Genomic DNA, 25,552 nt, shown 5'->3' with positions numbered 1-25,552 from the left:
TTTCTACTGATTCTTCTGTTACCGCGGGTGCTTCACTGAATTTTTCTTTGAGTGTATCATTGAGTATTTTCTGTATCTCTGCCTGTACTGCTGGATCTTTAACTTTTTCGGGGCTAGGTTTTATCTTCTCTCTGCATTTGATTTTCTTCAGTTTAATTAAGATTTTACCGATAACAGGTTTGTGGTCGGAACCGATGTCCGTCCCGGGATATGTTTTAACTGCGCTGATTTCCTTTCTATAACGCTTGTCAATTAATATATAATCAATCTGGTTTCTTATTATGTGGTTTTGATTATCCCCAGGTGCTTTTTATGTATATAATCTTCTTTTTGGTAGTTTAAACCAGGTGTTTGCGATCATTAGATTTTCTTCTAGGCGCAATTGGACCAGTATTTCTTCTCTATAATTTCTTTGGCCCAAACTACTTTTGTTTTATTTAGGTATTACTAATACACACTGGCGAGCAATAAAACTAATCCATCCAGAATTTTAGAGTTCAAAGCCGAATCGGTTGTATTCATATTAAAAATTCTTTCACACCTCGAAAGCTGATAAAATAGTCTTCCAGAATCAGTGATTGACTTTCTGGGATAAAGTGAGCGACTCTGAGATATTCAGCTCACTTTTAACGTTAAAATTCTGGATTAAAGGTTTTCTTGCTAACCAATAGTTAAAAAAATTCCTAGCCGGTAGATCGCAAAGAATTAGCAAGGCAGACAGTAGATCTTGAGTCCGATTAAGTTGGTAATAGTAATAGTAATAATAGTAATAGTGGTAAGTTGGGATAAAGCTATATAATTTTAATTGTTTGACCATGCATCAGTAATTTACCGATCTTTGGTAATTTTCTATTGGATGCAATTTTTTTTAATTTAAAATTTATAATACTATTCCCGATTACTCTATCTCTATATTATCATTAACTATTATTAACTATTATTACCAATATATAAAGGCCAATAGACTCAGATGGGCAGGGCATGTGATACGCAGTAACGACAATCGCCTTATAAACAATGTGTTCTGGGAAAGGCCAGAGGGAAGAAGGTCTGTAGGGCGGCCTAGAAAAAGGTGGAAAGATGCAGTTAAAGAAGATCTAGAGAAAATGGAAGCGCATCAATGGGAATTACTGGTACAGGACCGACAAACATAGAAGGCAATAGTAAACGCGGCAAAGACTCACGAAGAGTTGTAGCGCCATTGATGATGATGATGATGATTATTAACAATATGCGCGTTGTAGTTGTTATACCGTTTTACTTAAAATCTCAAAATGAAAGGAAGTGAAATTACAGTGGAGAAAGGTCATTAACATAAACATTTGTTACGCTCAACATATTGTACCGAACTTGCTTATTTTGACCATATATAACCATAATATAACGGTTGCATCTCGAGACGACGGTGATCTGCCTTCGAGAACGTTCCGGATGTATCGATCGGGATGGAATCGAAGATATAGTGCAAGTGAATAGAGGTGGACTATTCCAGAATATTCTGGTATATAATAACTGTTATATATAGTCGCGCTTTTATTAGTTAAAGTTAGTTATTAAGATACTTTTGAACTGTAAACGTATAAATAAATACATTTACATAAATTAAAACTATATTCGCTGAATAATAAAGTATATGCAACAAGTGCTTTCTACTAAACGTTGAAATCTAAAAAAGTGGTAGCACTATATGTGTTAACTATAAAGTAAATACATGCAAGCATTTTCACGTATCCAAACTACTTCATTTTAGCTAACGCTAAATTCTAGCTAAATTCTAAATCTAAATAATACATACCTAATCATTATTTAAATTTGTAAGTCAAACAAACCTACGTTCTCTATATTACTGATTACCATTCAGCTAAGCAAATCTGGTAATGTGTGTAGAAGAAATATAAAAACACTACTAAAAATAAAAACTAATCAAGCAAAGCTCTAATAGTTACCTCACTTACTTCAGATGCAAATTTCTCTAATCTTCCACCGTTCATTACTACCAGATGTAGAACGTTCCTCCGATTAACGTCTTTTATATTGATGTCTGCTCCTAATCTATAAAAAAATTATTGTTACAGTTTGTTTTTCCTACAGTAGTTTATTGTAAAAGCATGTGGTTCTAAAGCTATTTTTTGTAGCATCTTTACATTAATTACTAAATTGTTTGTGAATGTAATTAAGGGGTCCAGTGCATATACTATACTCTAGCAAATAAATAGCGAAATTAGTAATGAACGTAATCACCTCTCCTATGTGGCAAAGACTTAACATTAGCTCTTAAAGTACGCCTAACAAAATGTTATGTATAACTTGTACTATACTATAGAGTGGAATCATGGACGTTAAATCTAGACACCCTGAGACGACTTAACGCCTTTGAAATGTGGACCTATAGAAGAAATATGAGAGTTTCTTGGGTAGATAGAGTTACTAACAATGAAGTACTGAGAGGAATAGGTAAAGAGAAGAAAGTTGAACTTATGATTAAAGAAAGAAAGCTACAGTATCTCGGACATGTGATGCGGGGCGAGAAGTATGGCATCCTGCGACTCATAATGCGATATACGTAATATACGTCGGTAAGCCCACATTTCGAAGGCCTCTACTTTTTTCATCAATGTTGCGGTCATTGTCCACGCCTCCATTCCATATAACAAAACCGGGAATACATTACATTTCAGAAGTCGAATTTTGAGAGGTAGGGTGAGGCTTTTAGAGGTGAAAATTTGCTTCATGCTAGTGAACGATGCTCTTGCCTTTTCTACTCTTATACGTATTTCCTTCACTTGATCCCAATTTGAGTTAACTGTTGTTCCCAAGTAGATATACGAATCCACGTGTTCAATTCTTTCATTGTCTAATATCAGTTGCTGTGGTGGTTGTTGGGTTTGGCTTACTAACATCCATTTGGTTTTTGTGATGTTTAGTCTGTGATATGAGTCCGTATTGCGCACTTGTTTTTTGTATCTTACTCATTAGGCAACTCAGTTCCTCCATGCTACTTGCTAGAATCACAGTGTCATCAGTATACCTTATGTTATTAATTATTTCTCCATTTATCTTTATGACTTCTGTGCTTTCCTCCAGCGCTGTCTTAAATACTTCTTCTGAGTATATATTAAAGAGAATAGGAGACAAGATATAGCCCTGTCGTACCCTTTCTTGATCTCAATTTTATTGGTCAATGTAGATCCTACTTTCACTTTAGCTGTTTGACCCCAATAGAGACTCGCTATTGTTCGAATGTCTCTGTAGTCGACTTCGATCTTATGGAGAACTTCAATTATCTTTTCGTGCTTTACGTTATCGAATGCTTTTGCGTAGTCTATAAAGCATATGTACACGTCTTTGTTCATATCTCTGCAGCGCTGGATGAGTACCTGTAGACTAAAAAGTGCTTCTCTTGTCCCAAGAGAATTCCGAAACCCAAACTGCGAATCTCAAATGTTATCCTCGCATTTTTTGCTTATTCTGTTGTAAATAACCTTGGTGTATGCCTCCACGAAATAGTTAATCCCGCAAACAATAGAATATCTATGATTAGACCCGTGCAGTGGCGTTGTAATATTAAACAAATTAAATTATTTGAAATCGCACAAATAACGAAATTATTACACACTTAAATAATAAAGAAAAGAAAATGAAAAGAAATTTCCGAGAATTTCTAGTCACTGGATTTCAAACGAGTTCGTAATTTAGTCTCATTATGTTGTTGAGTCTCAACAAGAAAAGTGCTTCCATGCGTATTAGAACTGATTTGTAGAATGGAGATGGTTAAGTGTAGTACGAGTAAACAGATCAGATTGACACCAGAATCCAAAGGAATAGTTTACAATGTATTTAAATATATGCAAATAGTATTTCCTGAAGATAATTGAACCAGTATTAAACAACGTGTGAGTGAAGCTACTGGAATATCTTAACGTACAGTAGAAAGGATCATTCAACAAGCGAGTATGTTAACAAACGCAGAGTCAAATAATACACTAAAATTTCCAGCTACAATACTTACTAAAAGGAAAGCAACCGTGACAAACTTGAGGGAGTATGATAAACAGTTCATTAGAAATACCGTTCATCGTTTTCATGTGACTGAACGTTGTCATGTATCATTAAAGTTTTTGCAGAAAATGCTTGAAGAGGTGTACGAGTGGCCTGGAAGTGTGAGTTCCCTCTACAGAATTGTGAAAGATTTGGGATTTAAATGGAAGAAAACGAAAGATAATCGACGCGACGTTTATTAATTAAACGGAATGGTATTCGTGCTCTACGCATTCAATATTTGGACACAATTAAATATTACAGAAGCGAAGGTGTTAATTGTATATGTTAATAAAACCTATGCACATGCAGGACACACTACGCCAAATAGCTGGACAGATGACAGTGGCAAACGAGTGTTGAAAAACATTTTAAATGGCGGTAGGTTGGTTATCGTACCTAGTGGTGGGGAGATGGGTTTCATACAGAATGTCCTTTTGATTTTTAAGTCAGAAGCTAAGACAGGAGATTATCATGATGATATGAATTCAGAAAATTATGAAAAACTGATGAAAGAACAGTTATTTCCCAATTTGCCTGTTAGATCTGTTGTTGTTACTGATAATGTGTGATATCATAATGTACAAATTAATAAAGTACCCAAAGTAGTAATAGTAATTCTAAAAGAATGGATATATTTTGGTTGACAGAAAAAAATTTACCATTTTTAACGTCAATGCTAAAACCGCAATTGTATGAAATCATCAAACGACACAAACAAGATCATATTTAATATAAATTTGACAAAGTGCTACAAGAATGTGGACAAATTTCTTTAAAACTTTCGCCGTATCATCCAGACTTGAACCCTATAGAAATGATTTGGGGGCAAATAAGAAATGAAGTTTCAAAACAAAACGTTTATTTTAAGTTAGAAGACGTAAAAGTGTTGGTGGAACAGGAATTTGCTAGAGTAACTGTAGATAACTGGAAAAAAGTGTGTGAACATGTTGTCAAGTTTGAAGATAAGTATTTGGAAAGTAAACGTCACATAGATGTAATTCGGACAGATTAGGAGCCTTCGAGTTATGAGCCTACAGAAGGATATTAATAATAAGTTGGGTGGATAGAGTCGCGAATGTCGAGGTGTTGGGGAGAATGGGAAAAGATAAAGAGGTTTTAAATACAATTGAAGTCAGAAAACTGCAATATCTGGGACATGTCATGAGGAGCGAGCGTTATAACTTGCTGCAATTAATAATACAAGAAAGAATACAGGGTAGAACGAGTCGCGTAAGAAGACACATCTCCTGGTTAAACAATTTGAGAGATTGGCTTAACTGCACTTCTGCTGACCTCTTTAGAGCAGCGGTATCGAAAGTGCGAATTGCCATGATAGTTGCCAACCTTCTTAGAGGAGATGGCACATGAAGAAGAAGAAGTGACGACGACAGTGCATCTCATTATAAAAGTGAATAATATAATTTATCATAATGACGGTATTTAGGTCTCGTCAGAACGGTATAGCCACTGCTCTGAACCAAAAAAGAAGTAAAAATCGTTTGATTTCTCTTTTTTTTTAGATAGCGTAGTTACGTCCGTATATAGTTATTGTCTAGGACGGGAGAGATTTTTTTTTTGGTTCAGAGCAGTGGTTATACCCTTCTGACGAGACCTAAAGAGGTCGAAATACGTATAAGCGGTTATCGCTGTCCTGTATTAAAACAAAAATCTATTACCGTCCGTATGTTTTACTACTTACTTCGTTTGGAGTACCAGAAACTGAATTCACTACGAATTTTGACCAGGATGAACGGCATGAATGCAATTTTAGATTCCCTTGCCGAGTAATTTATCCAGCTGTTTGTTTCGCAAGTTTTAGGAAACACAGTAGTAAAAATTTGAATTCGGTTTCGCTAGGTAGAAATCATTTGATTTCTCTTTTTGTTTTAATATAATTTAACATTACAATGTACTTATGTAACCCATGTGAATGTAAGTTTTTAAAAGTATCCTGTATGTATGTATTATTTTTTTACTTTATTACAATCATTTCGTATATTCTTCCATTTAACTTTGTGACATTTTGGGTGAGTAATAATATAAATAATAAAGGTTGTAAAGTTCAAACCATCTTTGTAATTAATATTTATTAATACTGTAATCTGTAATACGCATCCATGGTTTCACATACAGACAATATATGTATGTGATATATTATAATAATACGTAATAAAATGTAGCACAATATTGCCAAAAATATGACCTAATATCATTGTTTAATAAATTGTGTGTACCTATCTTTAACAATTTGATTTAAATCATAAGTATTTTTTGGAACGCCACTGCTTTGTTTGGTGAGGCTTTACTGTTCCTAGAAATTTCCCCCACTACAGTTGAAACATACTTTACCAGCAGGGAGAGTATAAATATAAAAAGTTCTCGAAAATAGTTAGGACTTTGAGCTAAAAAAATACAGGCTTCTCTATTTTTGTAAATAATTTGTAAATAACCCAATACTTCCACTTTAACTGCTTTATTTCGCACTCGACGGTCTACTTCGTGCTTTGTGTTATTAACGTCACATGTAGCTTCAAACGTATCAGTTAAATGTTTAACGAATTGGTGACTTACGTTTTTTTTCTAGTTTGTTCGTATTAAAGATCCTTGCCGTAGCCTTAGCACACTGATTATTTCCATAGTATAGCTTAACTAATTCTAGTCTTTCTTCACTGGAATATCCCATTTTTGTAAGCCTTAACAATAATATCTCTGATTAATCAGCCATTGACAAATATCAAAATCAAAGGTAACCTGGTAAACACTTAAGAAGATAATATCGTTTATACACGAATATGCAACTAAATATAAAAATAGGAACTTAAACGATGACAGTGTCCAGAAGATCCGGGTGGATGACTTAAGGTAAACTGGCACTGGCCGGCAACACCCGCAAATCCAACATATTTAACAAATTTATTTGATCCTGAGATTGCAACAACTGCAAGAAGAAATCAAAAAGAGAAACAAGAACCAAGAAATAATTATCGCCTGTGACCTAAATGGAAGAACAGGAAGAAAAGAAAACAACAGAACAGTTGGTAGATTTGGAGAAGATAAAATGAACGATAACGGGGAGAGATTGATTGAGCTATGCGAAACAAACAACTTAAAGATCACACACGGCTTCTACAAACATAAAGAGATACACAAATACACTTGGACACAAGAAACAAGAAAATTGAGGTCTATTATTGATTATGTTATAGTAAACCACGAAAGCTCGATAAAAATAAAAGACGTGAGAGTAAAGCGAGGCTCAGAATGCGGCACAGATCACAAATTAGTAATCGCTTGGATGGAATTCCCCTTCATATGGACCCAACAGAAACCGACCCAGGGAGAGTCTGACCAAGTTACGGCTCCGGCTACACCTGTCAATACGTGCTCAACACAAGAAAAGAAATTCAAAATCAATTTATTAGAAGAAGACTCAATAAAAGACCTATATAAGCGAAGATTGGACCAAAAGCTAGAAGAGTTTCGGTATGAATCATTAGAACAAACATACGAACACATAAAAACCTGCATGAAGACAGCAGCCCTAGAAGCTCTTGGAGAAGTGGACCAAAAATACACCCACCAAACTACGAAATTAACCGAAGACACACTAACATGCATAAAAGAGAAAAAAGAACTTCATATAAAATATCTGAACACAAAAAACTATGAGGACTTGGAACTATACAGAAAAAAAAATAAAGAAGTGAAAAGAAAAGTAGCAAATGAAAAAAATGAAAGATGGAAAAAAACATGCACAGAGATAGAACAGCACATAGGAGGAACGAGAAATTTAGAGTCATTGCGCATCTTAAAGTCGCTCCCAAGAAATAAGACAGAGAAAATCAAGATCGGTCAAATCAAAGAAAACGAATGGCAAGAATACTATAAAAAATTGCTAACCGAAGACCGCCCCAAATTCAAACAATCAGAAATAGACGGAATAGAAATCTACACACATGACGAAATCGAATTAAGCCTAGCTGAGGTAAAAAGAACGATCAAAACTCTAAGGAACAAAAAAGCAGAAGGTCCCGGCGGAATACCAAATGAATTGATAAAAAACGGATCGGAAAAGTTATTCCGTATGATACATAAAATGTTTGAGAGAGCACTAAATGGAGAAGACTTACCGGCAGAATGGACCCAAGAATATATGACATCAATATACAAGAAAGGAAATAGAAAAAACTGCGAAAACTATCGGGGAATCAGCATTATATCGTCTATAGGCAGACTGTATGGAAAGACCATACAGGAAAAATTAGAAATATATATACAAGATAAAATCGGAGAAGACCAGGCAGGTTTCACATCGGGGAAAGCATGCTTAGATCACATTTACACGGTCGAACAACTAATAGAAAAAAGAATGGCCAAAAAAAAATCCGTCCATCTGGCTTTTGTTGATCATAAGAAGGCATATGACTCAATACCTAGAACCAAGCTATGGGAAGCAATGGAAGACATCGAAGTTCCACGAAGATTAATAAACGCGGTAAAAGCACTCTACAAGAATAACGAAGAAGCTATCAAAACGGGCAATAGAATATGCAGTTCATTTAAGACGACAAAGGGACTACTACAGGGTTGTTCCACATCCCCCACCCTGTTAAAAAATTTTCCTGGAAAAAACCCTGAAACCATGAAAAAGAAAGTGCGAAGGAATGGGTATACCAGTAAGGAACGAATATCTATATACGCTAAGTTTTGCCGACGACCAAATAGTGATCGCACAAGACGAGGATGACCTGAGTTTTATGATGAGAAAACTGGAGCAGGAATATACAAAGAATGGGATGGAAATAAACCTAAAGAAAACTGAATACCTAACAACGGAGAATACAGAAATAAAACAGCTGGAAATAGACGAAGGTAAACAAATCAAAGGAACAGACAAGTATAAGTATTTAGGTTTCATAATATCAAACAAAGGAACAACGGAGGAAGATATAAAAAATAGACTAGGACGAACAAGAGACTGCATACGAAAATTGAACCTGGTACTATGGGATAAGAACATCAGCATGAAAACAAAGAAAAAAATATATAATACCATGACAAGAAGTATCCTCACTTATGGGTGTGAAAATTGGACAATAAATAAGAAAACCAAAAACAAAATAAGAGCAACAGAGATGGAATTCCTAAGGAGAAGCTGCAGAGTAATAAGAAGAGATAGAATAAATAACATGGAGATTAAGAGGAGAATGGGAATGAACTCCGACATAATAGACTACATCGAACAGAAGAGGTTAACCTGGTACGGACATGTCAGAAGAGCAGACGAAAACCGGTGGATAAATAGAATAACAGAGTGGAGCCCGATAGGAAGAAGAAAGAGAGGCAGACCCCGAAGATCTTTCAGAGATGAGGTGGACGAAGCAATGAGTAGACGAAACCTACAGGAAGGGGACTGGCTAAACAGGAAAAATTGGAGAAAACGGTTGAGTGAAGGAATACAGTGAAAACTGTGGAAATCCTTGTATATATATATATATATATATATATATATATATATATATATATATATATATATATATATAGATTGCAACAAGTAAATTGCAAATAAACAGGATGCTTAAATTAACTTTATCATCTAGTCAAAATGGAATTGGAATTCGGCATTATATAATTGATTGTAATCAAAACTGATGCATATTGCGAAATACACATATCGGGTAATTTTAATCGATCACATACACCATATACTGAAATCGAGTTTTGTGGGTTTCAAATTGGTTATCGTCGCTTTCATTTTTTCAGTTATTCGTATAATTGTTAGGTATCACTATACTATCCGAATGTGCATCAACTATTTTAAATATAATTTAAATATAATATAATATTTTCAGTTGTAGAGAACATGTATTTATTAAAAAAATGTATATACATATAATGTATCACATCTAGTACCAAGCGTAATTGCAAAAGTGGACTGCAACGAAATAGGATTAGTTTATAAATATAAATACTTAGGTCATTAAATCCAAATTACCAGAGACAACTAAATTGCTGAACTGCAAAGAAGAATCACTTTAACTAAGCTGCATATGGAGCTCTATCAGACCGTCCATAATATAATTTCTACAAATATCACCTAAGATTTATAAAAACAACCTTAAACCCTGGAGAAATCGAACAGCAATAAAACAAATTAATCACAAATGACATCTATGGCGAAAACCGGGCGAAACCCCTCAACATCTCTAAAAACTCTAAGATAAAATTTTGAAACAAGTGTTATTAAAAGTGGTAACATTAAAAAAGTGTACAAAATAAACATAAATCCTCCTTGACGTCTAAAGTTTCCATTTCCCTACTTTAAAAACCCAACCACACTTTATGCTTTTCTGACAAAGAATCTTCCGAAATTATCTCTTTAACATTTTCACAGGTTTTTACTAAAGAATCGAATGATGGCTATCTGTGGATATGTGGATTATGTTAAACAACACTTAATCAAACTTCGCACAACCGCTTCACCTGGTTTAGATGGTTTAACACGAAAACTTCTTAAAAGATGCGCAGACACGCTTGCACTTACCCTTAACCTAATTATACAAACTTTTTTATCCAGACTTCCTACCAAAAAAGGCAACAAACTTGATCCCAACAGTCATCGTCAGATTAGCTTGATGCCAGTAGTTGGCAAAGTCATGAAAGTCATTATTTTCGAGGAGATGACCAAATTCCTTCTCCAGGAACTGTTATTCCAACACAACAACATGGATTTGTCTTTGGTCCACTCTAACCAATCTCCTACATTGTGCTAATGACTGGACGTCATATCTTAACTATTCACAGTTTGTTTATCTGGATCTCTCTAAAGCCTTCGATCGTGTACCTAAGTGCAGACTTCTACATAAGCTAGAACATTTTGGAGTTCGCTACTTCGTTGGATAGACAATTTTCTGACAGATCGACATTATAAAGTAAGAGTTGGCGAATCTTTTCACAAGACAGGCTAGTGAAAAGTCTACTGCCTCAGTGTTCTGTCCTTGGACCTCTGCTTTTTACGGTTTATTCCAGCGATGTTCCTTTTTTATGTTTTCAATAAAATATAATTATATGCTGATGACCCCAAAATATATACCAATCGAATCATAAACCAACTAACCGTACAAATATGTACTTCAACTCTATTTTCACTTGGTGGTCCTAGTGGCTACTACCCTTAAATGCAGAAATATGTGTAGTGCTTCGAATTGGTAAAAATAACCCACTTGTACTGTACGTTGTTAACAGGCAACCATTAGATTCTGCATTCTCATAAAACAACCTTGGTGTTATCGGGAACAGCAGCTTAACTTGGTCTGACCATATTACATGTATTTTTAAACGTGCGAACTCCAGACTATATCTTATTCGGGGGTGTTTTTGGAGAGTTTCAATGCAGTCATCTTGTAAACTTTACACTCTTTATGTAAGACCCATTCTTGAATAGGCTGGATCAACGTGGTATCCTGATTTGGTTCAAGACAAAACTTGGAGAACGTTCAAAGAAAAGCAACTCAAATTCCTTTGGGACCAAGAAGAACATATACAGAAATACTTAGTATGGCTAACTTAACTTCTTTTGAACTTCACCGACAACGTGGGGACTTAATTACCACATACGAAAGAAATATTAAAATTCAAGTTTGGAAATCTCGATGAAATGTTTACCATAAATCAAGATGAACGTCTTGGAGGTCACCAATTTAAACAAAGAGAACTTTTCTACAAGATCAAGACCTAACTTTCTACGAAATTTTTGAGTGCTGGAATAACCTTAATGATAACATTGTCTCCGCGCCCTCTACCAACGCCTTCAAAAATATATTTAACCGTTTTATATTATAGTTAAAATATTGTTTTGTTTTAAATTAATCAAAAATTGTAATTTTGTGAACAAGAAGACGTTCGATCAATATATGCTTCCAGTCATAACTAACGACGCCAAAATACTTTTCTTAATCAAGGCTACTGCAACTAAACTCAGAGTAACCCAAAGAAGAATAAAACGATCGCCACTTGAACTAACTCTCAGAGACAGAGTTAGAAACGAAGAAATAAGAAGAAGGACAACGTCACAGCATAGCATGGCTGAAGTGAAACTAGGTGGGCCATGTGGCCAGAATAAATGACGGGTAGTGGTAGTGGACCCAAAAAATTTTAGTGTGGAGACCACGAAAAGACAAAAGAAGCAGAGGTAGACAAAGAAACATCGTATAATTTAGGAATGTTTTATGTACAAAGCCTTGTTCAGTGTCTAAATACTGATAGAGAGTTGCAGATATACAAATCAAAATGAATACGTCTATGCAATTGATTATGAAATGTCTTTTGACAGGTACGATGTATTAACATGTTAGAAACATTAAAAATAGCTAGATTGGATGATAAAGACCTACGAATAACTACAAATATGCACTAGATTCAAGTAACAATAATAAACAAGAACTTTACTGGAACGAATTTGTACTGGACGACATCTATATTTATTCTATTTTTTAAATCGAATGTGAAGTGGATTATTCAAATGGGAATAGATATGTGATAAATGTGTGATGAACAGAAACTTAAAAAATAAAAAAAATCAAAGAACTAAATCATATAGAAGTGGCAAGTAGAAGATCTTTACCTTATTAATGTATGTACTGTCCTCCAACCTCCTCTTAACGCCGCAAGCAGCATTGGCGATCGTCTTTCTTTGTCCATCACGTTTATATCTGCTCCCTCACTGACCAAATATTCTACTATTTCGGGATGGTCAAACATAGCGGCACAGTGAAGCGGCGTCATCTTCTGAACATCGCATGACTGAAGACACGGCAGTTTTTCTTCTGGTTGCATTTTAAACATAATCTTGACTATTTCGGTGGCACCTTGAGCACAAGCCAGATGAACTGGAGTTGATAGATCCTGTTGTTGTATGGAGATCTTAGCACCTGACCTAGTTAGAATAGAGGATTAATTTATTATTACCTGATTATACACTAAAATATAAAAAAGAATGATTTTATAAATTGGAGATTTGTTCCAATTGGAGAATTGGAAATAAGTTCGCAGTAAAATGCCTATTGTAAATTTATTAATAGAGTTTATATATGAGGATCAACTAAGCAAACGTATTAAATTCAAAATATATGATTTTGATTTATCGACAAAAAACTAATTGAATTAAACATAGTTAAAAGTAAATATTTTATTGATTGTAGAACTTTATTAATAACATTATTTTTGACAGAAAGTTAGAGTTTTGTGTTTAATTTCGAAATTTCCAATTTTTAAAGCTTTCATTTTATTGCTTTTATCTCAGTTTGGTTAAACAGAATGTCATGGCTGCGCAACCTGAGAGAGTGGTACGGATGTACATCAAATGAAATTTTCAGAGCAGCCGTCTCAAAAGTTCGAATAGCTATGATGATTGCCGACCTCCGCCGCGGAGATGGCACTTGAAGAAGAAGAAGGTTAAACATTGCGCGGATTTATAGCGTTTTGCTCCATATGAATGGATTTATTTCGTTTTGCTTACATGTTTTTTCATTTCATAACCTTCATTAGCGGTGTCATCTTTTCGGTTTTCCAGAATGTCCTTATAATATTTAAGGGTCTTCTTCTTTTCACCTATTTCTAAATTTTTGTATCAGTAAATATTTTAACACTTCAACACGTCACATCAACTTCAAGTACAACTTCCTACGACTTTATTGAAAGGAAAAGTGGCAGGTAGAAGAGGTCCAGGAAGAAGAAAATGCTCCTGGTTGAAGAATGTAAGAGACTGGAGAGACATGGACACATATTCGATACTAAGAACAGCTCAAGATAGAGAGCAGTTTTCTGTAGTTATAGCCAACCTTCAGTAATGGAGAAGGCACCTTAAGAAGAAGAAATATTTTAACGATTTTTTTTTTCTTTTCTTTTATTGGCCTTTTCAACTGTGAGTCTTTTTTACCTTTCTCAAGAAACGTTTTAGAAACTGCAGAGTTATTTTCAAACCTAAAGTGTTTAAAGCAAGTAATGGTTGTTGGTGAAGGATACTTTTTCTTTAATATAATTTATTTAACAAATGATATTCCATCAATTTTTTTAAATATGATTGCAATTAAAATGAAAAAGACAGTCAAGATTTGATCTCACGTACAAAACGTCTATGTATCTGTTTATATGTATTTCGCCTTAATAAGGCTCATCAGAACAGGTATTCATAGGCGTTCTCAACGTGAAAAATAAATCTTTCCTGTCTTTAAGAAACAACACTAAAATGGCTTCGAAACGGACGCAATAGCGACATCTGATAATAAATCCGTAAAATAGTTTCGAAACACAATTCAGATTTCTGCCTTAATCTGAGCCTTCTAAAAATTGCAAGGCAAAGCAGACGTTGATAAAGATGTTAATAGAGACATGGGGAATCTAAAATTTGCATTCCACGACATGTCTCCTCAACTAAGCAGAAATCATTAACGAATTGGTTTCTTGTACTCATACAAAGTAGATCCGAATAAAATGAAAAAGACAGTCAAGATTTGATTTCACGTACAAAGCGTCTATGTATCTGTTTATACGTATTTCGCCTTAATAAGGCTCATCAGAACAGCTATTCATAGGCGTTCTCAACGTGAAAAATAAATCTTTCCTGTATTTAAGAAGCAACACTAAAATGGCTTCGAAACGGACGCAATAGTGACATCTGATAATAAATCCGTAAAATAGTTTCGAAACACAATTCAGATTTCTGCCTTAATCTGAGCCTTCTAAAAATTGCAAGGCAAAGCAGACGTTGATAAAGATGTTAATAGAATGTAGTAGAATGCAAATTTTAGATTCCCCATGTCTCTAATCAGATGAATGGCTTTTTACAGCTCCAAAAGAGCGGTTAATTGCTTCATATTCTTCTTTTGTCTTTAAAGAAGCACATTTTCTTAAGGCTTTTCAACGCGCCAAAATACTCTGTCAGCTGGTGAGAAGCTATGACCTCTAACAGGGAATGTCAGATGAATTTCAGTTAAATTTTAGGTGATTTTTCCTTTGGCTAATAGTAGAGGGCATAGATAACTTGGGAGTTTCTATTTTGCCTTTCACATTCGTCAGAAAATAAACAAACTTTTTGTTTATCTTCAAGACTTAATGAATCCAGATGACAAAGTAAAGCAGATGATACTTCCAGCGATCCCCGTCCATACATATCTTCTGTTCATGTGTAGAATACGCTGCTATCTCGACTGGACTATTGAAAAATTTTAAAAATAATTGTTTTTGAAGTGCGTTTATATTATTTGTTTATATTTGTTTGTATTATTTTATGAAATATGTTTTTACGATAATCCGTTTGTAGCAGTTTTAAATTAAAAATTTTCACAAGTTAAATGAGATTTAATTGGACAAAATAACAGAAAATAAATTCAATTGATTTTATAAGCCATGTTATATTTTAATAACCAAAACATACAATGCAGTAATCTTCTTTACAAAATATTTACGCAAATTTGAAATGATAAATAAAGAGTGCTGTCTCTCTTAACAGCTAGTTTTAGATACAAATCCATTATCAAGGAGCGTTTAAAAAAATCAGTATATCAGTACAAGAAAATCATTTTGAATCAATGTAAAGTTGTCATTAATTTTCTTGTAATTTGCTGGGATAATATTAACGTAGATCATGTATAGGACACTTGCATAAAATTCGAAAAAAAATGCTATAAATCACAACAGAACATAATTTAAAATAGTAACGGGTACAGTTGTTGGCCGGTCACTAGTGATTGGCCACTTTCACAAAAATCCGAAATATTAAGATTTTCAGAAAATATAAGGAAATAAATTTACTTGCATTAAAATCTGGCAACATTGCTGTATATTTGGTCTAGCTATCATCTCTCTCAGTTAAAATTATCTAGTTGTTACGGCGTGTGTTGTTTGAAGCTTAACAGGTGCATCCAGATTTAAGAGTTTTTTAAAGAATTTGTTAAGAAAGGCTATTCACGAGGTGAGTTATATTGACTAATAGTATTATGTATCTGGGTATATTAATATTTTATGGCGATTTAGTGGGGTACATCTTACATTATCAGTGGTTTTAATATTTAAGTTATGCATTTTTGGCGGTAAATTTGAGTGGCCAAGCACTGTATCTTAAATATGTCCGTGTTATAATGATTGGCCTGCCGGCCAATTACTGTACCTACTTCGAATTAAAATATTTATTATAATTTAGACTTTTTCAGCCTAGTTTGGTCCAAAATAAGATATTTTAAACATTTTTTCTTATTTTTTGAGGCAATAACCAGTGGTTGGCCGACTGCCAATCACTAAACCACAGGGTGGCCAATAACTGTAATGTGTAATAAGAATATCATTTTTGTCCGGATTTGTATTTATAAAATTACAATCGTTTTAGTTGTTATAAAATTAATGCTAATGTGGGCATATTGAATCAAATTTGAAACGTCCGTATTGTAGCTAACATTATTACTAATAAATGATTTTTATTTTTAGAATAAAAAATGCCAAATATCCGGAAAGATAAAACGTATCACAAACAATATACAGAACAAGATCTTTAGTCTGATTTTCAGGCCATCGAAAATGGCATGAGCCAACGAAAAGCCGCTGAACAATTTAATGTGCCAAGAGCAACATTGCAGTTTAGAGCAAGTGAAAAATTTAATGAAAAAACTACCCTTGGTCCCAATCCTATTCTTAGTTTAGAGGAAGAGAATCGTTTAAAGCATTGGATCATAACATGTCAAGACAAAGGTTTTCCGGTAAGAGTGGAAGATATACAAGACTCGGTTAAAGGTTTTCTTGACGCAAATCCACGTGCAAATCCTTTTACTGACAATCGGCCCGAAAGAGGTTGGTATAGATCCTTTTTAAAGCGACACCCAGATTTAAGTGAGAGAACTCCAGAAGCAGTAACGGCAGCAAGTTCAGTTGTGTCTGAAAAAGATGTAAAAAAATGGTTCACCGGTGTTCATGAATACTTGCATCGTAAAGGATACATTGATATTCTTCAAGACCCTTCACGTATTTTAAATGGCGATGAAACCTGCTTCCTCTTATGTCCCAAAAATAAACGAGTGTTAGCTGTAAAGGGAAGCAAAAATGTATATCATATAGAGCATCACTCCAAAGTTAATTTGACGGTTATGTTTACCTTTACAGCATGTGGAGAAATAACAGCACCAATGATTATTTACCCTTATAAACGAATTCCTAGCAATACCGTTCCACGATAATGGGGCATAGGATGTAGCGATACGGGATGGATGAAGAATGAAAACTTCTATGAATACATAGGAAACGTCTTATATAAGTACTGTCGTCTCCGGTGTAATTAATAAACGTATGAAAAACTGTTTTCAACTTGGTGCAAGTTTCCATGTTTATTAATTTGTCCAACTATTGCGCAATATGGTGTAATATTGCGTAGTTGGCCGGTACGCTCTTATTGTGGCATTATCTTGAAGAGACAATGCCATTATGGTTTTATTAGGTGGTTGAAATAAAACACATTCTTTCTAAGAAGAAAAAAACTCAGCTTCAGAGTCTTAGAAAGAAACAGAGCCCTTCGAGCAAAGTGCTCTAGGGAGCTACCCTACACGGGTAAAACCATGTGTTGACACTGACTGTCACAACTTGACTGACCCGAGATCCGAAAATGTCCCATATTTAAAGATAAATTAACTTTTATATGAAACTTTTTCATTTCTCAACCAATTAAATTTAATTATATGTTCCAGAAGGAAGGGCGATGAACATCGAAGTGCGTGATTGGTGGCACTTGATGACATCTCCCCTGCTTTGGAGACTCTGAGGCTGATAAAAAAAGATGATTTTATTAAAAAACTTAAAAAAAACAATTTTTTTTACAAATCACATATAGGAAAGAAAAAAAATGCATAAAATATATCAAATATAACATGAAATATATCAAAATGAATATGTCTATATTGTTAAATTACTTACAAGTCCTCTAACACACACTACACTCGCGTACACTCGCGTAGCGCGCTCTTACACTGCACAAAAACACTCACAGGCGGTGATCGGTGTTGTGGACAGCATCTGCAGGTCCATCCTCGACGACGTGCTCTTCTACGGCGGCTTCGTCCTCTCTAGCTGTACATTTCCCATCTGCATGTCGCCGGTGTGTCGTAGGCGAGTTTGCCTGGGCCTCCGTGGTGCTCTGGACCACATAATGGTAGGGCAGGCAGTGACTGGCTACTGCGGAGACATCCATTGCATCAGGTACTTAGCATCAAGTAGGCTGGCTCGTCGGAGATGTGGCACATCGACGGTTTCAGGGCTGCAGAAGGTGGATATCGGCATGTTAGTTTGGTGTACTAACATCCGATGCTTCTCCCCGCTGTTTTCTTGAGTGGTTTTGATGCAGGCATCGTGTTGGAACTTTTTGCGATTTTCGATCGCGGAGCATGAGAACTCTTACATCTCGGAGTCGTGGTAGAGTTCGTTGAAGGTTGGGCGCCATGTCGTCTCCGGTGTAATTAATAAACGTTTGAAAAAACTGTTTGCAACTTGGTGCATGTTTCCATGTTTATTAATTTGTCCAACTATTGCGCAATATGGTGTAATATTGCGTAGTTGGCCGGTACGCTCTTATTGTGGCATTATCTTGAAGAGACAATGCCATTATGGTTTTATTAGGTGGTTGAAATAAAATTAATAATTATTTTGTTCGTTGATGGACATAAAACTCACTTAACCATTCAAACTAGTGAATTATGTTCAAAGTTACAAATTATTTTAGTGGCCTTATATCCCAATGCAACCAGAATTATACAACCTGCAGATATTGCTGCATTTAAACCATTAAAGGCAAATTGAAATCGGGCAGTATTAAAGTTTAGACGCGAAAACCCGAATTCAGTAGTTACCAAAGAGAATTTTGCATTGGTACTAAACACAGCCATTAGTCAATTAAAATCAGATTCCATAATTAATGGCTTTAAAGCATCTGGATTGTATCCATGGAACCCTGAAGCAATAGACTATTCCAAATGTTTAGGAAAGATCAAAAACCCGCATGAAGGTATTAATCACACTATTTCTATGACAAAATCAATAACATATGAAGATTTTGTAGACACAGTTGGAGCCGCAAAAATATTAGAATTTCAAAATTTGGATAATTGCGAAGAACTAAGTGGAGATTCAAAATTGCTCTTTAATATATTTAATTTATTTCAAAATACCATAGATCTACACACGATGTAGACCACAGAGATAAGTGGAATCTCAAATGATATACAAGATACCTCTATCATCAGAGAAACCCATATATCTTCAGATTTTACACTTAACCCTGTAGGTGGCAATGAAATCATATGCAACTTACAAGATATTCCTGTTATTACAGAAGAAAATCTACTTTCGGATTTTCGAAGTCAACTTCCAGAAAACGTTGATATTACATATAATATAAAAGATGTCACAGAAGATACAATGACAGAAGATATTCAATCTACATCCAATAATAATCTGCCTTTAGTTAATCAAGACAACTCATTATCTAAAGAAATTGACACCTCAATCAACAAATTCTTTTTTTGGGCAAAAACCCCAGAAAGAAAGGGCAAAAAGCAAACAGAAAGGTTGCCTTTCGTGCTCACTTCTTCAGATCGTTAAAATGCAGGGAGGCGTAAAATTGAAGAAAAAGCAGAACTAGAGAAAATAAAATTAGAACGAAAACAAAAGCGAATTGACGCAAAAGCAAACAATAAAGGTAAAAAAACAGGCAAATCAAGATGAAAGTAATAAAAAAATTGCCACAGGAGTCAACTCCGGGAGCAAAAAATGTCAAACTGTTGTTAAGAATAAGGAAAATGTTACAGTAAATATAGTTGATATTGCAGATACAAATATTTTGAAAGCAGATACACTTATTGATCATACAATTAAAAGCACTACTTTGAAAAGTGGAGTTAGAGTACATATACCAGATGTTGTTGTCCTCAAAGAAAAACAAGAATTGTCACGAAACCAATTTACTGATTCTGTAGAGGAAAACGTTAATCTGCCCACAATTGATAACATATTTTTTAATGCCTGCAACAATATGAATTCATCAAATTTGAAGACTATATCCCAAAGCCAATGTACAAATTTGGAAACCAGCCAAGAAAAACGTGCTGGTAAGTCAGCTAAAAGAAAGTTATTTTTTGAAACTGAGGGATATCCAGAACATGAAAAAATACAAATTCTCTCAGATATAACCGTAAAACAATCAGACGACACCAACCCACCTGTAAATAACCTTTTGTATAGAGGATTGTGTTATTCTTGTTCCTATAATATATCTAAATCAAAAGTTGGAATAAAATGTCTATTTTGTGTTAGAGGCTACCATATTGGTACTTGTGCAAAGAAACAACAAGAAATTGAAAACTTAAATAGTTTTGTGTGTCTTACCTGCACGAACAAAAAAAGAAAATTAGGAATTTTATGAATGGCCAATGACTGTAATTCTATATGCCAATAACTATATTTGTATGGCCAATAACTGTGTAGTTCTGTAAGTTTTCAAATTTGTGTTTATTTTTAATATACATTATTATTTCTGATTAAAATAACCTGATTTTTTATGAAATCTGATGTTTCATTACTATTAAAAAACCCTTACAAAATATTTCACCTTTAAAGATACCAATTTACAATTTTAATTCAATTGGCAATTCCTTAAGTGGCCAATCACTCTACCCGTTACAAAGGAAAAAAGTCTTGTTTTTTAATTATCGAAGAGGGTTTTTTGGAAGGCCAGTCTGATAACTTACCCATTGTAAATATGGTTATGGTAGCCACATATTTTTAAAAGGCTGAAAAATTTTCCGTGGGAGAAGTTCAGGGATTTAAACCAGATAAGTAAGTACATAAAAATGAGATATGGCTTGTGAAGTGCTACACAGTTAGTGCGGACACTAAACGTTAGCAGCTTTAAAAAGACTACAAGTATTTGAAATATAGATACGTCGACAAACGTTACGAGATTATGTACTACCTATAGAAAATGTCACACCGAGAGTGCAGTACGGCTAATATAGGAATGCACAATTGCCGGATTTCACGCCTTGTGCTTGGCGATACAAACAGGTCCAAGTGGTAGTCACAGAACCGTGCCCAGATCTCTACGCCGGGCTCTTTTATTTATTATAAAATAATATATTGATAAAATAATTGCCTTCAAGTAGCCAAATAAGAGGCATCAATTTGAATAAAAAGACCTTAAGTTTTTAGCGAGAATTTTATTATAAAACTGTATACTTTATTAAACTAACAAATGTATTTTAAATTACATTTCTTGATAGCTATAAATATACCGGGTGGAACCTCCGGTAACTCGATTTCCGTGCACCCAGCCCAATATCCAAGAAAAACTTTTTCTTTTGTAAATATGTGAAAAATTATCAGGAACGGGAATATCGAAAAAGCTTTGCACATTTCTTAATCCCGGCGATGTTATTAAAAAAAAAAAAAACAAGTTGCGCACTTGAATCACTGCGAAATTTTAACACCTACTATGAATTTTTTTTTGTGGAAATCTGAAGTGCAGTTTTTGTCCTTGTTAAAACATAATGCAGTCTCGCATTTTTTACACACAACATAAGTTTACCTAGTTCCTTGGAATAGCAACCTGGTAGTTTTCAGCGAAACCTTGTGTTATTCCATATGGGATAATGGTTTTCCTTGCCCACACTTGACCAGATGAGCAGGTATAAGGTTTATAGTGTAAGTTATTTAACATTATATTATATTTATACTTTATTAAACTAACAAATATATTTTAAATTACATTTCTTGATAGCTATAAATATACAGGGTGGAACCTCCGGGAACTCGATTTCCGTGCACCCAGCCCAATATCCGAAAAACCCATACTCTGATTGGACTGGTAAATGCATTTTATTGGTTATACAGTGTAAAATAATCGAGGTTACTCATAGATATTGTGTTCGCGTGTATTATCAATTGGTCTACGTCATCTTGCAGGTTGTCCGCAGTCCACATCTCAGTTTCCGTTTTCTCAACAACATGAGTGACATAATTGCGCCAATTTTGCTCTGTGACGCGTGCGAAACCGTCGTCGATCAACTGGCGTACCTCGACGTTTTTAAAAGTGGTATTATGGGTACCTACATATCGCTTAACTTGGTTCCATACCATTTCAATAGGATTCAATTCGCAGTGATATGGAGGAAGCCTTAAAATATAAACATTATGTTGTGAAGCATACTCATCAAGATGATACTTATCGTATTGATCTTTAAAAGCACGCGCTGCTTCTAATAGCTCGGATTTCAAATAACACTCCTCGAAAAAAATGTCTTTTTCCACTAGCCATTCCTTGATTGCAGCTTTATTCCAGGAATTGTTAGGGAATCTCTCTTTACGGGAGTGGTACGATGCATTGTCCATTACAATGATATTTCTGCGACCATTATTTGGTAAATTTGATATTAATGTCTCCTTAAACCACGACTCAAAATATGCGGCATCCATTTCATCGTGATAGTCGCCATCATTTTTCTTTGCCAGAAAAACACGCTGTGTGCCAGGAAGGAAACCTCCTGAAAAACCTGCCTGCAATAAAACATATCGTGGACTTCGTTTAGTAGGTGCTTTTAAGCCAGTACTTAAACCTTTGAGAAAAGCATCACGACTGTTTTGTATCGTAGTATCGCACCATTCGTAATTTATAGATTGGCCCACATTAACCCACGATTCGTCCAAATATATGATATTGCAATGGTCTTTTCGCAAACGTCGTATAGTTCTCAAATAATTATGGCGCCAATGAATAATATCCTCTCGCTCCACCATGATGCTTCTTCGGCCACGTTTCTTATAAACAAATCCAATATCTTTCAGAAGTCTGTATTAAGCAGAAAGAGACAACGGCTGTATATTCTCATTAACTTGAATGAAGTTATGTATATGCTTTAATAATGGCGGCAAATTTTTCATGAAAAATTCACAATAAACAATTCTCCGTAGAATACTTCTTACACCCTCGTCATATGGGAATATTCTAGAATTTGATTGACACACTCGTTTTTTACGTTTTTTTGGCAATTTCAACGTTCCACTCTGTTATTTTTCTTTTTTGAAATTGTAAATGCTTCTTTCGCTAACACCAGTCATCAACGAAGTACGTCTTACAGCAGCAGTTACATTAAGTTGTTCCGTATTTTGTAAAAAACACAACACATTTAACACTACGAGTTTAGCGCAACCGTTAAATAATTCACCGGATTTAAACTTATGGGACTCCATGCTCTCTGTTGAAACTCGGACAAAATTTTGAAGTGTAGTTTCGTTTTCCAAAAGCACTTTCACCCCCTACCCATCTTTAGGATGGGTAGGGGGTGAAATAGGGAAAGCTTGGAGTTTATCAAATACTAATTATGACAAACAAGTTTATGGCCATATGTAGGTGATTATGTTAATGATGGTAATTTGTAGCAGAAGTTTTACAAAAGAAATGAAGATCTATTTATAGAAACAACATAACTGTATTTTTAATATTTTACATACAATAGAAAAAATCTAATTTCTATGAAAGAATTGGAAATTTGAATATTATATATAATATCTATAAATAATATCATTTCCAAGTTTCCAAATTCTTTCCTAGAAATTATGTAGGTTTTTTCTATTTTATGTAAAACATTAAAACTACAGTTATTGTATGTTGTTCTTGTAAAGAGGTGTTCAAATGTTACTCTTATGAATATGATTCAATTGTATATCTCATGTTGACGTTTTATATGCAAAATTCATAGTTTTCGTTGTCAATAACTCATCAATGCCTTTTTATTCTACTGTATACGTATATATGATATAAAATATTTTACTCGTACTGCCGGCAGATGCATTTTATCCAAGCCGGTCCTGTGAGACAATGAGCAATTAACAGCTGGAGAAAACCGACAACCCTGCGCATTTATTCTCCATAAGAAAAGCATTGCCGTATCTTACCTGTACTGCACTTTCAGTGTGACATTTTTTATAGACCATCACATTTAAAATGCTGCGATAAAACGACATAAGCTCACTAAAATAAAAAAACCAAAAACCTAAGATCTAAGCTAGATGTGAACATGGGACGCGATGTGTTTGTCTTAAGAACATACGAGATTGAAGAGATTTGAGCTCTAACAATTTACTGACTGAGGAAAACGCAAAACTGAGAAGCATTTGCCGAACTTATTGCCAATCTTCAATAAAGGAAGACGCTTGAAAAGAAAGATACTGTCTTAAAAACTTATTAGTAGATTTATTAGCCTATAATTTTTTTTCAGTTGATGGTTTTTCTTAAACTTGGGTTATATTGTTGGAGTTTTCTGTATCACCGTTAGTTCGGTGTAAAATTTTTTTATTAAATAAGAAGTATATCTATGTTTGTCTTTTATACAAACAACTGGTTTTCTTTTGAAGAATATACATGAAAAAAAAGCTAAAGAGACATATTATGTACGATATTGCGGTATTTAAAAAATTTCTTACTTTATACATAATTCAACAGCCTTTATATCACCTCCATGGACGGCAGAGTGAAGTGGTACGTTTCCTTCGGAATCGTAGAACGAAATCATTTCCTGTCTGCTGCAACCTCGTGACTCGCCCCATTGCAGGAAAACTTCTAAAGTTTTGGATGAAGCGTTTTTGGCTGCTTCGTGTATGGGATAATATCCGTTGTTACATGGAATTTTCGGACAAGCACCGAATTCTGAAATCTGAAAGAAATGAATGAAAATCTTGACTGATAACACTTTTTTACTTCTAAAATCAATACTCCTACATACTGATCTGTATTAAAAATTATAATAACTTTAACCTTAGAAACCTCTTTAGAAAGAGTGGAACAGCCAAATGTAATAAATTTCATAATACATAAATAGGGTGTGTAAAAAAATACTCGCACACTTGGGTTGGTATGTCTAGTTGCGCAATAGTTATGTATTGCAATAAAAAATTTATACATAGTGTGTTATGTAACAGTAGCTGATACCAACTTTCCTATTTTATATACAATATCCTAATATTCAATTTTTTAATTGCTTAGAATATTCTTGACATATTCCATGAACAATAACCTATACATATCTTTAACTTTTTTGGAAAATTGTTATAGTTATCGGTGTGCGTGTTCAGGATTATTGCAAAAATATATACTATAGATAAAGTCACGTTGAGATGGCAGTGTACGGATATAGGATAACAGCGTTGCCAATTCTACTGCCATTGTAAGTTTTGCTACTTTTGTAAAATAAGCAGGGCCAAACTCACGGTAAACTAAGATATGTTTAGGTAAGCTAAAGTTGTTAATAGAAAATTCGTGAATGAAATAAATGGTAATAATTCCTAAAATGCTTTTATACATAATACCGCAGTTAATAGGAAAAAAATATGAAAAATATTCTACAGGTTTTTTAATGTTCTAAACGTAGATAAGGGATAACTGATGATAATTCCTTGAAGAATTACAGCCAACTCTGAGATAGCGCGT

At 34.4% G+C, this 25,552-nt stretch overlaps 1 protein-coding gene across 1 annotated transcript; it reads right to left on the bottom strand.

Annotated features, from left to right (window-relative positions):
- LOC140431631 (transient receptor potential cation channel subfamily A member 1-like) lies at positions 1-24,779 on the bottom strand (the record flags this gene model as incomplete). The annotated part of the gene is made up of 4 exons (XM_072519524.1): positions 1-232; positions 1,947-2,052; positions 12,665-12,976; positions 24,550-24,779. Coding segments are annotated over 4 exons (880 nt in total), but the record flags the coding sequence as incomplete, so codon positions are not given.
- Positions 24,780-25,552: the final 773 nt, after the last annotated feature.

The sequence above is a fragment of the Diabrotica undecimpunctata genome, unplaced genomic scaffold (assembly GCF_040954645.1).
Source record: "Diabrotica undecimpunctata isolate CICGRU unplaced genomic scaffold, icDiaUnde3 ctg00000786.1, whole genome shotgun sequence".
Classification (NCBI taxonomy): Eukaryota; Metazoa; Arthropoda; class Insecta; order Coleoptera; family Chrysomelidae; genus Diabrotica; species Diabrotica undecimpunctata.
This window is presented reverse-complemented; position numbering and strand designations above follow the sequence as displayed.